The following is a 17220-nucleotide window of genomic DNA, read 5'->3' on the forward strand; positions in this document are numbered from 1 at the left end:
AAGACTTAGAAAATAATTTCTGGGATGTTATAGAATTTGATCATGGAATCTTTGCTTTGTAATTTTTGTTTTGCATTTGCTTGGTGCCTTATCTTGGTGATCTCTCATCACCCCATGGTTGCACTTTGTTTCCTTATTAATAAATTTTTCTCTTTTATTTATTACCGAAAAAAGGGAAAGAATAAAGAGTAGCTCACCTGTTATATAACCAGGATCAAGTTCTGTTATTGCAGAAAGACCACTATCAGGACGTGATTTGCATTCAGGGTGATCTGTTTGGTTGTAAGGGTCTAGCAACATGCACTTAAGCCAACAATTCACTGCAGATAAAAGCTGCAGGTAACATGAAATACCTAAGATCATCCATATCATCGGCACCTGTGTTTATCATCAAATAACATAAACTTGATACAGGAGGAGACTGAACATAACTATACAACATAATAAACATCCTTTAATGAAGCCTAGACATGTAGCATGAACCATAAAACCGATCCAGATGCACATAAACCTCCCTATTCACAGAAACAATTACTAGAAAGTAGCATAAGCCCAATACCATTGTTCACACATCCGAATTGTTGGAGAAATGCCAAATTCAATGATAAAGCATTACACTAGTTTGGATACTTGTTCACAGGAAAGGAAACATGTGGATTTTGTAATACAACCATACAACTCGAAATAGAATAGATGTCCAACAATAATAGATCCAACGGAAGGCAATAAGACCCTGCACCACAACCAATTAATCTTTTTTTCCAAATCTGATCTTAGCAACTTTGGGAAATTAGACTAGGCTTATTTGTTTGTGACAGATAATTAAATTGAATAGCAAAAATAAAAGTATAAACATCTAGCCTACAAACAGTAATGTGAAAGAAAATAACTATCATGGGAGGAATGCTCAGCATAGAAATCAGATTTCTCCACACCTCCTCTATCTAAACAATCAGCCAATGAGTCGACTGACCTCCAGATCCACCTGAACAAGATGTTCACCATTAAAGCTAGAGTTCTAACCTTTATGATATAACATCCATAGAAGCAGGGTCCCACAGAATCTCTTCTAAACCAGTTGATGGTAACCTTGAATCACCCTTCACTATTATTTGCTCCTGTCCAGCCGATATAATCAACCTAAGCCCTTGATTTTTCTTTTTTTTTTTGATGGGTAACTGAAAATCTTTATTATTTTGTATGAAAAGAATGACATGTACAACATGGCTAGCAACCCATGGATTAGGCTTGAAGCTCAACCCTTTCTTATCAGCAACAACTCCACCTAAACCCTTATACTCTTTATATTACAATGAATGGCTGTATCCCATTGGCATCCTGTTTTGTTAAAGTGTTCACTAGACAATTAACAATTCCTGGTTCCCATCTGAACTCAGCCTCTACCTCCCTTGCTAACCATTTTATTTCCCTCGATGACTGGCTGCTGTTCTTCATCCATTGTACCACCACCATTGAATCTCCCTCTACCTCAATCTTTTTGAAGTTTAAGTTTTTTACCACCCTTAGTCCTTGTAGCAATGCCATCAGCACTGCCTTTAGTGAATTACCAAAGCCTATTTGCCCAGAGTATAAAATGATTCCTAATACCAAAACACAAGAATATAATGATTCCTTGATCCAATTGGCTCCAAATAAGCCAAAAGAATTTCTCTATCCTCACGCATGAAAGATTCCCTCTCTCTAGAATCCAGATAGCCTGGAGCCCAAGGAGCAGACATCAAAGTTAAGATTCTCTTAGGCAACCAGCTCTAAAAGGGGGATTTGCCTGAAAAATAGGAGAGCTCTCTGTGTGTGCCCATTCGTTAAAACTTTATCATGAAAGGTCATATATCTAAGTTCTTACTCATGTAGACCCAGTGGGCCACTCTAATTGTGACAATATGATCAACACTTTAGGCAGGCAACTGTTGTGAAGAAACTCTATTGTCCATACGTTCCCAAATAGTCCATATGATAGCCACCATGGAATCTCTCGGCATAATTTTTCCCTTTTTGAAGGAGGAAAACCTGATCCAAAGAGGCAATTGAACTCATATTTGGTAGTGTAATCAGGAAATGCTTTTTTTATTGGAAAGGTAAAAGTAACTTGTATCAAGTATAGAAGATAATCTGAAAAAGCAAATACACCCTGTTAAAAATTGTTAATTCTTTAAGTATAGTACCGCAGGGGTACTATTGTACTTTCTCCTTTTATTTTTTTATATTCTGTCGCCCTAGTATAAATACCAATAGCTGGCGCCGCCAGCAATGCTTTTTGCTCTCATATCCCTCTTCTTTCTTCTTCTCTCTCTTTTCTCTCTTCCTCTCTTCTTCTCTCCTGTGTAACATGGTATCAGAGTGGGACTATCAGATCTGAAAGGAGAGATCGAGTGAACTATTTCCTTCGCGCCAGGTTTCCAGATCTGCCATCCTCATCTACTGTTCGGGTGACTGAAGATCCAGTTTTCTCACGCACTGAAGTAATCTCTCTCCTTCTCCTCTTTTTTTTCTGGTTGTGCACCAGAGCAGAACCTGTACTAGGTCTGCTGGTTGGATGTGAGGTGATCAGCACCTCTTTCTTTCCTTTTTTGTGGGGTCAACTGATCCCTGTAAAAAAAAAAAAAAAAAAAACTGTAGGTCTGTGAAGACCTTTTTGTGTGCTACGATAGCAGCTTTTATGGTGAACCTGAAGGTCAGAGAGTGACCTGTACATGCTTTAACAGCATCTCTGTTGATGCATAGGTCACGAGGTGACCTGTATGCACTGCGACAGCAACCAGTTTTGATTCTGTAGGTCAGGGGATGGCCTGCTAGTGCTGTAACAGCACCTGTGTTTAGCAAAAAAAAGGGGCTCTTTTCTCCCTTGGTGTTAGACTTTTTTTTAAAGGCATTGTGCCCACTTTAAGAGCCTTTTTTAATCTGTAACCATGAGCGGTGAAGATTCTGCTACATCCGGTGTTTCAATCTTTGCTTCTGATTTTTGTCTTATGAGTAGTGTTTAATCTCAGAATTTCATCAATCTCATGAGGGCTTCCGAGATTGGATTTGTTTCTGTACTTTTGTCTCTGGATTCATGTCACATGAGAGTTTCATTCATCAATTTCATCAATTTCATCAACCTCATGAGGGTTTCTGAGATTGAATCTGTTTCTGTACTTTTGTCTCTGGCTTAACATCTCATGAGAGTTTAATCAATTTCATCAATCTCATGAGAGTTTCACTAAAATCTTTGGATTCACATCTCTGGTTTTGTACTACTGTTGTAAGAGAATGGATATGTTTATACTTCTGAGAGATGGGCTCTAGTACTTTCCATATGAAAGCTGTGAAGCTTGCCTAATTGCCTATTTGAATGGTTTCTTTTCCAGGTTACAAAACCAAACCAAGGAATAGAGAGGCTGGTGAAGGAGGCATAGTTCTGACCGAGAATATCTGTGAAGAGGGTTTTTTTTTTGTTTTTGATAAGTAAAAAGATCAATTTTATTAAGGGAACAAATCACAATGATTACAACTAAGCCCAACACAATCCCTTAGCACCTCTTGTTTAGCTAGAGCATCTGCCATTCCATTAGCCAAACTCCTTTCCCATTGCACTTTTTTAGTCATCTCACTAGTTAACCATTTAAACCTCTTCATGTCCTCTCATTAGTCATCTCACTAACAACGACCTCTTTATCTCCTCCCTAATCACCACCTCTTTATTTCTTGGTCTTTTCAATTCCTCCATGCACTTATTTGCTACCAAAATTTGATCTGTGATTTGTCTCCCATGAATGAAGCCCCTTGGAATTGACTAAGGATTAAGGAAAGGAGTACAATTTTTAACCTTAGGGACCAAACGTTAACAATAATTTTGTAAATACTAATCACCATATTTCATCATCACCATCCAAACCTTATCCCAACTATCTGGGGTCGGCTACATGAATCTCCACATGCTTCATCTGGAATTTATAGTTGTATCATGGTGCAGCTTGGGCAGGTTAGGGTTGGGATTTTGTCAAGTTTTCAATGGACCCAAGCCCAAAATAGTGTAAAATGTGAACTTGGGCCAACCCAAGCTGCAACCCTAAGTTGTATCCCCAAAATGACAGAATTGAACTATAATTAAGCTACCATGAATACAGTATCCTACATCATTTGCTTGTAAAGCATAACCATCCAGCTTTGGGTTTGGCCATGTTTTTTTTACTTCAATGCCTTCAAAACTACAATATACCATTGTGAGGCAATCCAAATTTTTTGTTACAGCTACTCTAATTTTGTGTTTCCTTATCAAGCTCGCTCCCCCCCCCCCTTTTTTTCTTTGAAACTGGTTCAAAGGAGTCGGTTTAAGGCTGGTCTACCCCCTGAACCAGGTCAGACCCCGATACGACCCCTGTAGGGGTGTAGCGTTAAGCCACCGGTTATCGAAATTTTGAACCTTGTTCCTGGATATGTCTAAAGCTTTGACGGAAGAATAAATAGAGAATTACCGGAAAATAATGAATTAAACATATACATCAAAATTATGTATACGCAAAAGATAGGAAAAAAACAGCACCGCCCATAGCTCAATCGTTCTAACATGCAAAGTTAACATCCAGAATGCAACCAAAAAAAAAACTTACATTGGTTAAAGGAAACTAGTATAAACAAATTCAGAACCAAAACCAAATTACCAAATAAAAATCCATCAAATATCACATACAGATAAATGAAAGAAAAGAGAAACATCTATAATGCAATGAATACAAATAACAAGACGGAATCAGAAATATACTTTGGTAGTGTCGAGCCAGACCGAATCGAGGGGATTGAAATCGAGAGGAGAGTAAGGACAGTCAAGGATTGACCACGCTCGGAGCTGAGTCGAAGCGAAACCGGGGATAATAATCCCCGAAAGCTTCGAGTAGTCTCCAGCGAAGCCTCCGCCATCAACGGAGTTTATTTGCAGAGCTCCGAGAAGGAGAAATGAAACGATGAGGAAACCAAGCTCTCTCATTACAGCCAGGGCAGAGAGAGAGAGAGAGAGAGAGAGACCCCTGTTATTTTCTTTTTTGATAAAAGGACCCCTGATGTTTTATAGGGAGGAGTCTAGAGACTGATTGAAAGACAATCACAGTTGGGCGTTGGAACAACAAAATCGTGTTTCTTTCGTCTTCGTGTATCCGTCGGAGTTTTCTTTTGTTCCGACAATGCCCTCACCTGGAAAAAGGAATAGACCAAAAGGCCACAGCTTTTTGCGGTGTGTCATGTGTGTCGTTTTTCAAACCAGAAAGCCAGAACTCGTAAGGGCTTAGCGGTGTCTAACAGATGAAGGCTAATGCCTAATGCAGAGTCAGCAGCTGGACGGGTTTGAACTTTGAACTTTGAATCTCAAATCAGTGTCGTCAAACTCGGTGACCGGAGCTCATACCGTTTGGGTCGGAACCGGCAGAAAAAACGGTTTTTGGTTGTCATTTTTTACTTGGTCTAAATTCCCAACACTAGGGCTGTTCATAAGAATGCCCAACCCAACCAAACCGACCAATCCGGACCGACCCAACCCGAGTTGGCCGGGTTTTCATCCGTACCGGTCGGTTTTGGGTTGGGCACATACATAAACCAAAATCTCGGGTCGGTTTCAGTTTTCTTGCGTGAAAACTGAAACCAACCCGACCCGAACCGAACTAGTATTCTACTAGTTTGGTAGTTCCTACTACCTAGTTTGAGTAGTTTCCTAATTCCTAATAGTCTTCTACTTTTAGACTTCTACTAAAACTAGAACTCTAGAAGGCCTATTAGGCAATTACAATTAGAATTCAATTAGGTGTTCTTTTTTAGTTTTTTACCTAGATTAGAACTTAGAAGGTTTCTAAATTTTTATTTTATTGATTTACCTACCTAGATTTACCTAGTTTTTTACTCTATAAGGCCCATTATTGACACTTGTTTTTACATGAAGAATTTATTGATTTTATTCTTTACCTGAATTAAATTTAGATTTATCTTGGACTCTTGAATATCAAATTATCAACTAATTCAAATTTTATTTGGCTTTGTATAGGAGCAAAACCGAAACCGACCGAGACCGACCCAACCCGACTCAAACCGACCAGGTCAGTTTGGCCTGTCAGTGGGTCGGTTTCGGTTCCCACCTTAGCTAATCCAATCAGGTCGGGTCGGTTGGGAAAATCCCAAGAAACTGACCCAACCCAACCCAACCCGTGAACACCCCTACCCAACACACGCTTTTGGGGTGAATTACAAACACTCACCCTTTATTTAAGGTGTAGTGACATGATTTGGGATCTGCTCTTCGGTGAGCGCTCCTCGCACTGATCTCACAGTCACATCCTACGGGTGTATCGAGAACATCTCCCATGCAAATTTCTAAATAAGAATTGGAGATGTTCTCAATGTGTGGCTGGAATATGTTGTAAGATGAATTCGGATCCATTCCTCACAAAGTGCACCTCACACAGACCCATCCTACCATGTATTAGGAACATTTCTTGCCCTTTGTATTATTATTCCATGGGGAGATGTTCCCAATACACGGTGGGATGGGACTGTGAGATTCATGTGAGGTGTGCTTTGTGATGAGCAGATCCCGATTCCTGTGAGATCGGTGTGAGGAACACTCATTGAAGAGCAGATTCGGACCCTAACATTACAAACTTTTTGGAATCCAACACTTTGTAGGTTGTTTCCGTTGTTGGCATTTCATCAACTTCATAGAGTATTTCTCTCATCCGTGCAATAATTCCGTGGAATGCTTCATTAAATATTTCTAAAACCACAAATTACTCTTACATTTTGCATATATTTGTATTTGTATTCCTTCCAAACTGAGTATAAAGTTCACCTTGAGAACACCTTAAAAATGGTTGGCTCATCAATGCTCTGAGAAATAATTTGTGCGTTATTTTCATGATTTTGGCCTTTGCTACCTTGACCACCAAACCCATAAGCAAAACAGAGTGCAAAGTGCTAGAATATAAAAGTTCAGGGAGGTCTTTAGCAAAACAATGTTCAGGGGTTAAGTGTTACAACGCTCCTCAGGACAGGTATTTATAATTGGGAAAATTCATGATCAAATACTCTGTATTTTAGGGGTTGTTTCAACTTTCAAGTCAGTCCCCGAACTTCAAAATGTACCACTACAGTATCTTGAACTTTTAAAAACCATCCAAATAGGTTCCTATTATCCATTAACGAACAAGTAAAATGACAGAAAGCATTACAAGACTTGGGTGCGGCCACCCAGATCCATTGCCGCTCAATACCTCCATTTATGCCTGGAATTCTCTCTCCCCTTCAATAATCCATTGAACTGCCTTTCACCACCCTTCTTGGCAGCTTTGGCATCATTGGTCAGATGTGTTCGAACATAATCAAGGGAATAGACAAATAGAAGAGATGAAGCACCAGCTGCACCTCCTGATGCCAGGTTCCCAGCAAACCATTTCCAGTAGCCATAAGTTGAGCATCCGCTTGAAGTAATCCTTAAAAGCAAAGTTCAAGGCCTGTGTGGGAAAGTATCTAAGGACATTAGCAGTATTGCCTCTCCACAAGGAAACGAAGCCTTCATCCCTGATTGTTCTTCCAAAACAATCAGTGATACCCTTGTAGGGTTCAGACAGTTGGCCAGCCTTGATCATCTCATCCTGGTTCTGTATTAAGAGCTTCACACGCTCAATTGGAGCAGCTGCTGTTTTGGAAACAACAGTAGAAACTCCTCCCATGAGAAAATCAATAACAAATCCACCAGATCCTTTCTCTGATGGTGCTTGCACAAAAACAGGGGATAAAGGCAGGATAGACATGTTGCTGCTTCGGCATGCTGCCAGAAGAGAGCTTGAAAGCCACAATCTGTCCGGTTAATTCAGTAGTTCGGACATTATAGATCTCAGGCTATCTCCAGTTGAGTGGAAATCAATTTTCAGGCGGAGTTCCTCCAAAAATTGCTAAATGAAGAATTTCAGTCTCCTCCATCTCGGAATGAATATATTTTCTGGAGAACTCCCATGGAAGATTGCAGGGTTGCCTCTTGTAGTTCTTAACATCTCCATAACAAATTTTCTGGTGAAAAACAAAATTACCCAACAGACAAGATCGCAATCTCTTATCCATAGAACACAGGAGTCAACAATGCTCTTGATGTAGCACAATCTGGTCACTTCTAGTTGGCGGTGGCCTGACTCTTAACTAGCAGTGGACAGTACCTGAGATGGAGAAGACAGTGAAGGATTCCCGGGGAGTTCGCCCGACGGGAACACTCCGATGCTTAAGTTAGAACTCTGAGAGAGAACTGCAGAGAATAGTAAGAGAGCTAAGAGTGCAGATAGTGCAAAATCACCTTGTTCAACTTACCTTGTCCCTTGGGGATCAAGACCTTTATATACTGATGTTCTGTCAAATCGGGTGTAACCGCCTTTGATCCTCTGCTACAGCCATTATTCGCCAAGCTGATTCGATTGGGGCAGTCTTCTGGACTGGCAGGTGTTGCACCATCAAACAAGAGACGTGGGAGCAGTCTGACCAAACCCGACCAAACAAGAGACGTGCGCCATCAAACAATGGAGCCATTGCTCAGGCTAAGGAGCCACGAGCCCACTCGAAGTCGAGGCACGTCGAGAGGAAGTACCACGTACTGCGGGAGATTGTTGGTAGAGGGGACGTCCTGATTCAGAAGGTAGCATCAGCGGAAAATGTAGCAGACCCATTGACAAAGCCACTATCACAGAAAGTGTTTGAGAAACACGTGGAAAGCATGGGACTCTGGCTAGTACCTGATTGGACCTAAGTGCAAGTGGGAGCTGTTAGACAGTTTTGTATGCCCTTAGCTTCAATCAGAATGATGTACTTTATGAGTTTATTGTAAATGAATAAAGATACATATTTGATTCATGTTCCCTTGGTATATTTCTGTGCAATACCCTTAAACTGGACACTTAATGAGACTCGTGTTAGTTTAGAATGTTCACAGCCAGTGGGTCGGTCTGGGGAGACCTATCCTGACAAGGCTGACACTGTGGTGCCACCAAGTCAGTTGGGGTGGCCTGTCTCAGCTGCCAGGGTGAGACCATAGGCACATACAGTGTAGGATTAATTGAATCTTTGAACTAGACCAGATTTTCAGTATTGCCCTGGACCTTGGAGATTGATGGGCAAAACTGGAAAGTTACACCCGATCCCTAGACTTGATTATGATACTGCACTAGGTGTCGGATTGGGCTATCTTTGATGTACCAATCAGTGAGATCCTTAGCGGGGGTCAAAACCTGGGTATGTTGGGACAGTCCGAGAATTCATCTGAGTGGGTGATCATAGTGACAGGATCAGCTCCTTTGTCGGACAAAGGTAATGATCAGGGATGCACTCTCACTGATGGAAACCAAGACTGCCGGCAGCCGATTTCAACCGTTGAGATTTGTTTTGCAAAATATATTTTATATAAGATATATATTATGGTTTCTAAAATGTTTGCAAGAAGGTTTTAATTCCCGGGATCCATATAAGTGGAGAGTGCAACACTGTTCCTTGCAGCCGAGGGAGAGGTCCTCTCTTGTCGGATAGTGTATGATCATTATGGGCTGAGAGGTTAAGTGTAAGACCATTGAGGATAACACCTGATGGGCTAATCTTGCATCTGTCCACAGTCCCTGGGTGTTACAAGGTGGCTTGGCCCAAGGACCACTTACTGTAAATGTTGGGCCCATAGAGCTCATTTGATGGGTTTCAGGGGGTACACTGTTTTCAGCAGTGCATTCGGCCAGGCCTTGTAACAAAGGCTGGGCTGAACCCATGTGGTTGATGTGTAGATCAATGCTTGGGTCCCACGCCATACAAGGAAGCCCAACTACGCAACAATTTGGAAGGTTTTTGAGTACATAACCTTAAATGGGCCTTAAGCCCATTTCGAACTGGGCTGATTTGATCAGTCATCTAAAAGGGGCGAATTCTGAAGTGGGTCAGCTAAAATGATTGAGCTTAGACCCTATCCACTCAGAGAGTCCAAGATCTAAATAAGATTTAGATCTGGAAACCTCCTAATTAGATTAGGAGACAGCTGATCTGATCTGCAGATAAGATAAGGATTATCCCTTATCACTAAGGGACTTCTAACCCAAATATGATTTGGATTAGCAACTCCTAATCTGATTAAGAGTTGATCCCTTTAAGATTATAAAAGGGGAAGGGGGCGTCAGCCTTGAAGAACACAACAACATCAATAGCATTCTTCTCTTTAAAGAAAAAGAGATTGAGAGATTTCCTGCATACTGCGAATTCTCTTCTGCCGCCACCTTCCTGCCATTACCATTCCTTCAGTTCGATCTCCAGTTCTTGGGAGCAATCAAGATCGGATCTTGATTTCAATCTTTTGGGAAAAGATTGGTTGGAGCTGTACTCACAAGCCGTCCAGTTGATTCTTGTGAAGGGTCAAGTTCTTTTGAAGAACGTTGTTGATTCTGCTCCATCCTACACTGCGCCATCTTCAGTGGGAGCAGTCTTTGGATCCTTCCTTGGGCGTGAACACCTCCATTGGGAGATAGTATTTCTCCGTATCAGGTATAATCCTCTCCCACTCCTTTTGGTTCAGATCTGGTTCAGTTTATGGTTCAAGATTGATCCTTGAAAATATGATTTTCTAAATAGGGAATACGATTCCCAGTTGAAGGAAGAGAAAAATTTTTGAAATTCCCCCCTTATTCCGCAATCTTTGGGCGTCCATAGGATGGATCTCTCATCCCTTCAGAGCTGCCTTGAGTTGTAGCGAGTTGTCTTACAGAGTTATGTTCACGTGTCACCTGGTTAGGAGGTCGGGTCAAATCACCCTCCATCAATTTCCCCCCACTCCTCGGGCTAAGGGTCCTACCCTAGCGCAGGGAGTTAATGAAGTGACGGGTGGATTTGACCCGTAATTCAAACTAGGTTGACTATTCGCATGATGTATACGCGCGGGTGTCAAACAATTTATGGACTTTTCGGGCACCAAAAAACATGCCAAACTGCATTCAATTTGGGAAGACGTGCAGCCGTCTCTGCAGTTTTGGAGGACATGCGGCCGGCTTTATTGTAAGCCGTTGGATCTGCTTTGATCGATACCGTTGGTTTTTCTGGCACAATGGTTATAAATAGGAGGGCCCCAAGCCTCATTTTCCTTACGCCAACTTGCCTTGCATTCATTTTTGAGGTCGCGCCTTCACCTTGTTTGCTCAAGCTCTCCTTGTTCTTCGTTGCTTTCTTAGTCCACTTTTCCGGTGAGTCCTCTGCTTTGTCCAAATAATGTCTAGGTATCCGTACTAGGGTGGCTTTCCCCGAGACGATAATCAGGGCGAGGTCCCTTCGAGCTCGGGGGGAGCTTGGGGGTTCCCTGAAGGGCAAGCTCCGGAAGTCCGTGAGGCCTCCTGTAACTCGGCTTCCACTTCCCGGGGTCGGGAGCCTGATAGCTTCGGCCCTTCCTCCATGTCTGAGGAGGGGCTTTAGGCCCTAGTCTCTTACTATAACCTCCCCAGGGATCTCATCTACAGCCTCCAATCCGGTAACTATCCCTGGGAGCACGACAACGATGAGATTGTGGTCTTTGAGGATCAGCTTATGGCTGGTCTCCAACTGCCTCTACATCCTTTGATAGTGGAGGTTCTTACCCATTTCAATGTCACCATAGACCAACTCCATCCGAACTCAATCCGAAATGTGGTTGGGACAATTTCTCTGTTTTTCAAGTATTGTCTTCCTCTTTCCCTTGACATCTTTGCCACTATCCTTTCAATTAAGAATGCCTCCCCCAGAGCCCCTCCAGAGAGGCGCTCGTATTACTTTTCCCCTCGTCCTGGCTTCAAGCTCCTCCACGATTTGCCAAACAGGATCCCAGCCTGGAAGCCGGGGTAACTTCATAGTTCGCAACCCCGAGGGGTGGCCCTTTCCGACCCATTGGAGAGCTGCCATTCAGGATTCGAGCGTTGAGCTGAACCCGAAAGTTCGGGAAACGCTGCAATCTTGGGCGGGGTAGGCTTCCTCTGTTGGGATTACTTGGCTGAGGACAAGCTCGTGCAGGCCGGCTTGAGCCCCGGTAGGTCAACCTTAGGTCATCTTTTCTTTTTTTTTTTCCTTTTTTTTTGAGCCAGACTAATGCCTTGTGATTCTTGCAGCCAACATGTCTGGTGTAGATGCACGTCGCCTACTATCGAGCAACCAGAAGCGTAGGGCGAAGAGGTCGCGCCCTAACCAAGCGTCCACCTCTGGGACTGCTGAGTTCGAGGCTGCTAATCCAGCCTTTGTTCCGCCGCCAGAGGTCCCACCTGTGCCCTTGGAGGGGGTAGCCGCGGGAGACGGCGAAGAAGAAGAGGTCCCACCCAAGGGGCAGTACCCTCCCGCTGCACGGTCCGGTCCCACTGTCTTCCCGCGGTTTCCTACCGATGGACAACATGAAAGCGTCACCAATTTACTCGTGGCTGCGCAGAGGAGCCGGCAGGCGGCCAGCAATGAGGAGGTCGCGAGCTGCACTGGGATGCATCATAGGCAGCTCGCCAAGCTGACCTCGTCCCACTACATGGTGGTAAGTGCTCTCTTTCTCTCCCACTTACCTTGGCTTTTTATTGGTTGCTGAACTCCGCTATCCCCGCCATGGCCTATCAGACTGCCATTCACTTCCAGGACGCCATCAACCAGAGGTTGAACGTGCAGAGCCTCCAACATGAGCTCGACCAGGCCCGGGATGAGTTTCTCCAGGCTCAGAAGGGGAGCGAGGCCCAGGAGCTGCTCGTTAGGGACCAGGAAGCACGGATCTCCCGACAGTCTAAGGAAAGTGTCCGTTACAGAGAGGAGTCTTCAAGGGTGGCGGTGGAGAGGGAGCTTCTTCGCCAACAAGTTCAGAGCTTGGAGTCCACGCTCCATGAGAGGACCCGCAACTTCGATGCCGCAGTGGAGGAAGAGCGGGCTAAGGCGGTGGAGGACATCAAAGAGTCCCAGCAGTTCCACGACCTCCAGGTCGAATACAACTCTAAGTCCTACCGCTCGGGGTTCAAGCTTGCCAATGGCTGGTCCGTAAGAAGTTCTCCGGCCTTAACCTTGAGGGCGTAACAATGAGAGACCTGACCCTAGAGACGGCGGACACGGCGGAGGAGGAAGAGCCCGACTCCTTGGAGGAGAGTGACGAGGACGTGGAGGAGGAAGGGCCTTGAGGCTGGTTGCTCTCTTTTTTTCTTCTGAAAAATGATTCTCTTGAAGTGGTTGCTCCCGGGCGGCTGAGCCCGATTCTCTTTTTTTCTTTTTGCTTTGCTGATGTACTCCCTCGGGCTATTAGGCCCGGTTTCTTCTTTTTTTAGAACTAGTAATGAAATGTTCTTTTTTTTTCTGCTAAGTATTGTGCCATTTACTCTTTTGCCAAAGTGATTAATTCACCCGAACTGCTAGAGCTAAGCACCTGAAGTGGGGTTTCTCAACTATTGTTACCCCTAGCTGTCTCCTCATAGTTAGTAGGGGTGATTTTATAATGTACACCGAGGTCATCAGCACAGTGAGTATATGCCCGACCTGTATGCGCCTGACTTACTTAGGTTAAAGTCGGTTGTCCCTAGCGGGTCCAACTTGTATATTGAGGCGGGATATGCATCATAGAATTCACACCCGAGCTGCCTTTGGTATTAATACTTAGCCTATGCCGATGAAGCAATTAGGCCTTATACGGTATCGAGGTCTTCGTTAGCTCGGCGTTTTAGCCCTTAGGCTGGGGGAGTGACTTATGGTCTACTCTCCAAGAGTTCACCCATGTCATAGAGGCAACTAGGTCTTATAGTGTTGAGGTCTTCGTTAGCTCGGCGTTTTGGCCCTTAGGCTCTGGGAGCGACTGCAGTCTACCCCTCTTATGGAGTTCACTCATGCCGAAGAGGTGACTGGGTCTTATAGTGTCGAGGTCTTCGTTAGCTCAGCATTTTGGCCTGTAGGCTCTAGGAGCGACTACAGTCCACTCAGCTCGGTGATTACAGGTAATACTGCCTTAACTTGACAATATTCCATGCCCGAGGTACTTGTTTCCCTTCTAGGGTTTCAAGCTCATACGTTCCTTCCCCGAGCACTCGCTTTACTCAGTAGAGCCCTTCCCAATTTGGCCCGAGCTTACCAACACCAGGCTCAAGCACCATAACTTTACGAAGGACCATGTCTCCAATGCAGAGGTTTCGCTTCTTGACCCTGGCATTATAGTACCGAGCTACTCTCTGTCGGTAGGCCGTAGACCTAACGTATGCGAGGTCCCGTACCTCATCAAGTAGGTCGAGGTTGGTGCTCAGCTCGTCTTCATTTGCCTTGTCATCATACACTTCCAGACGTAGCATGGGGACTTCGATCTCGGCTGGGATGACTGCTTCAGTGCCATAAGTATGATTGAAGGGAGTCTCGCCTGTTGCGGTCTTTAATGTGGTCTGATAATCTCAAAGTACACTAGGTAGCTCGTCTACCCATAGTTCCTTTGCTTGGTCGAGGCGTGACCTCCGCTTGGCCGTTTGCTTGAGAATGTGCCACTGAGGTGAAATTTTGTTGAATTCTCATATCTCTGCATCAATTCTGGAATTTGATATCCTCAAACTGCTTACCATTGTCAGAGATCAGTACTCGGGGTAGCCCGAAATGGCACACTATGTTCTTCTAGAAGAAGTTCTACACATTCCGGGCTGTGATCGTTTTGAGAGGTTCAACTTCTACCCACTTAATAAAATAATCAAATGCCACCACTAAGAACCTCCTCTGCCCTGTCACTAACGGGAATGGTCCGAGTATGTTGATCCCCCACTGTGCGAAAGGACACGGGCTGGTGAGATACTTCATGTCGGCGGCGGGCTGATGGTGGATGTTGGCGTGCTTCTGGCACTTGTCGCATTTTTTGACGAGCTCGATCACATCTACCTTCATCGTTGGCCAGTAGTATCCCTATCATAGTGCCTTTTGGGCGAGAGCCCTACCCCCCAAGTGCCCACCGCATAGGCCCTCATGAGTGTCGCGGAGCACGAGCTCGGCTTCGGAAGGTCGAAAGCAGCGCAGGTAAGGGAGCGTGTAAGATCTTCGGTACAACCGTTTGTCTATCATGACGTATTTTGCCACCTGACACTCTACCCTTCTGGCGGCATTGCGATCTGCAGGCAGGGTCCCGTGTAGCAGGAAGCTCGCGAGCAGATCAATCCAGCTCGGCTTTGCTTGAACGACAGGAGTGACCTCCTCTGCCCCCCCGAGAATGCTAGGCCGAGGCAAGTTCTCTATGTACACGGTTCTCATGGTGTTATCGCTGGTTCTGACTAACCAGGACAAGGCATCGGCCTCAGCGTTCTCTGATCTCGAGATTTGCTTGATGAAGTGTGATTGGAAGTTGAGCAGAGCCTCTCTTACTTTGGCTAGGTAGGCGATCATAGTTGGCTCGCGGGCTTCGTATTCACCTATAACTTGGTTAACCACAAGCTGAGAATCACTGCAGATGACGATGTGTTTGGCTTTCACTTTGTTTGCTAGAGCCAGCCCGGCTAGTAATGCTTCATACTCCACTTCATTGTTGGACGCCGCAAACTCAAAGCATAGCACATACTCTAGTTTCACCTCGCTTGGCCCATACAGAACGATTCCAGCTCCGTTGCCCTGTTGGTTGGACGAGCCATCTACGTGAAGGATCCATGGCTCCTCATCCCAACTCGAGTTCAATCTAACTAGGAGAGAAGCCGCACTGGTTGCTACTTCACGGTGCTCGAGCTCAACCGGCCTGGGGACTTCGGTGCTGAAAGTACATTTCGTGACAAAGTCGGCTAAGGCTTGGGCCTTGATAGCAGTTTGTGCTTGTACTGGAGGTCGTACACGCTGAGTTCGATGGCCCACTTTGTCAACCTACCAGAGACCTCGGGCTTGAGTAAGACTTTCCTTAGAGGCTTGTTAGTGAGGACGACAACAGTATGAGCTTGAAAATACGGGCGAAGCGTCCGAGTTGCAATAACTAGAGCATACACCAACTTTTAGATCTCTGGATATCTCGTCTCTGCTCTCTACAACACTTTGCTAACATAGTAGATAGGTCATTGGACTCTATCTACCTCTCTTATTAGTACTGAGCTCACCACTTCGTTACTTGTAGAGAGGTACAGCTCCAAAACATCACCCTCCTCAGGTCGGGTTAAGACTGGGATACTGACGAGGTACTTTTTGAGCTCGTCAAACGTGAGTTGGCATTCTTCGGTCCATTCAAAGCCTTTGCTTTTAATCGCCTTAAAGAAAGGACGGCAGCGATCTGCCGATTTGGACATGAAGTGGCTCAGAGCGGCTATGCGGCCATTCAACCTCTGAACCTCCTTCAATTTCCGGGGTAGTCTCATATCAAACATGGCCTTAATTTTATCTGTGTTGGCCTCAATGCCGCGCTGGTTAACGATGTACCCTAGGAATTTACCCGAGGTGACACCGAAAACACACTTGTCCAGGTTTAACTTCATATTAAATTTACGCAAAATCTCAAAAACAGAAGGCAAGTCTTGTATTAAGTCATTTGATAACTGAGTTTTGACGACCATGTCATCTACATAGCATTCTATTTTCCTGCCGATCAACGGCTCAAGCAATTTATTTACAAGTCTCTGGAATGTTGCCCCGACATTCTTCAATCCGAAGGGCATGACCTTGTAGCAGTACAGGCCGAGCTCAGTTATGAATGTTGTCTTTTCTTCGTCAGCAGGGTCCATCCTGATCTAGTTGTAGCCCGAATAGGCATCTAAGAAGCCCAGCAACTCATGCCCTGAGGTCGCGTCCACCGGACGGTTGATCCTGGGGAATGGAAAGTAGTCCTTTGGGCAAGCTCGGTTTAGGTCGGTATAATCGACACACATGCGCCATTTACTGTTAATCTTTTTTACCAGAACGAGGTTGGCCACCCAGATCAGGTAATGGACTTCCTTGATAAAGTCAGCTACGAGGAGCTTCCCGACCTCCTCGTCAACTGCTCTACAGCGCTCTGGGGCTAAGTTGCGTTTCTTCTGTCTAACGGGCCTAACTATAGGATCAGTATTCAGTTTGTGAGTGATGATGGTAGGGTCTATGCCAGGCATCTCTGCCGTGGACCATGCAAAAACATCTAAATTTTCAAGTAAAAAACTTACTAGTTGGGATCGTAGAGGCTCCTCGATTGAAGCGCCGATCTGGAGTGTCCAACTGGGTCCTCTGTCGAAGTTGGGACGGGGACAGTCTCTTCTGTGGGTGCAGCTCACTCCTTGCACTGCTCCGCAG

The 17220-nt window shown here is 44.8% G+C and overlaps 1 protein-coding gene, 1 long non-coding RNA gene and 1 pseudogene across 18 annotated transcripts in view; 1 reads left to right on the top strand and 2 right to left on the bottom strand.

Annotated features, from left to right (window-relative positions):
• The window catches only part of PSAT1 (phospholipid sterol acyl transferase 1), a 129653-nt gene extending 124391 nt beyond the window's left edge, over window positions 1–5262 (bottom strand). For 4 of the 17 annotated variants that reach the window (XM_088894902.1, XM_088894900.1, XM_088894903.1 and 1 more), the window contains exons 1-2: window positions 4763–5257; window positions 198–378 (exon numbers count right to left, since the gene is read on the bottom strand). In XM_088894902.1, the coding sequence (XP_088751028.1) occupies window positions 198–378; window positions 4763–4984 (403 nt within the window). In that variant the 5' untranslated portion in view covers window positions 4985–5257. Of the gene's footprint in view, window positions 1–197; window positions 379–4762 lie in introns of all 17 variants that reach the window. The other 13 variants (XM_088894909.1, XM_088894907.1, XM_088894908.1 and 10 more) reach the window with 9 other exon arrangements.
• Window positions 903–4118, top strand: LOC148804040 (uncharacterized). Its single transcript, XR_016082093.1, has 2 exons — window positions 903–2480; window positions 3369–4118. It is a non-coding gene; the product is annotated as an uncharacterized LOC148804040 (long non-coding RNA).
• Window positions 5263–7110: 1848 nt separating the features above from the next.
• LOC104602883 (ADP/ATP translocase, mitochondrial pseudogene) lies at window positions 7111–8118 on the bottom strand (annotated as a pseudogene).
• Between the last annotated feature and the right edge of the window lie 9102 nt (window positions 8119–17220).

Source organism: Nelumbo nucifera, chromosome 1, assembly GCF_055504915.1.
Source record: "Nelumbo nucifera cultivar China Antique chromosome 1, China Antique-T2T, whole genome shotgun sequence".
NCBI classification, from domain to species: domain Eukaryota; kingdom Viridiplantae; phylum Streptophyta; class Magnoliopsida; order Proteales; family Nelumbonaceae; genus Nelumbo; species Nelumbo nucifera.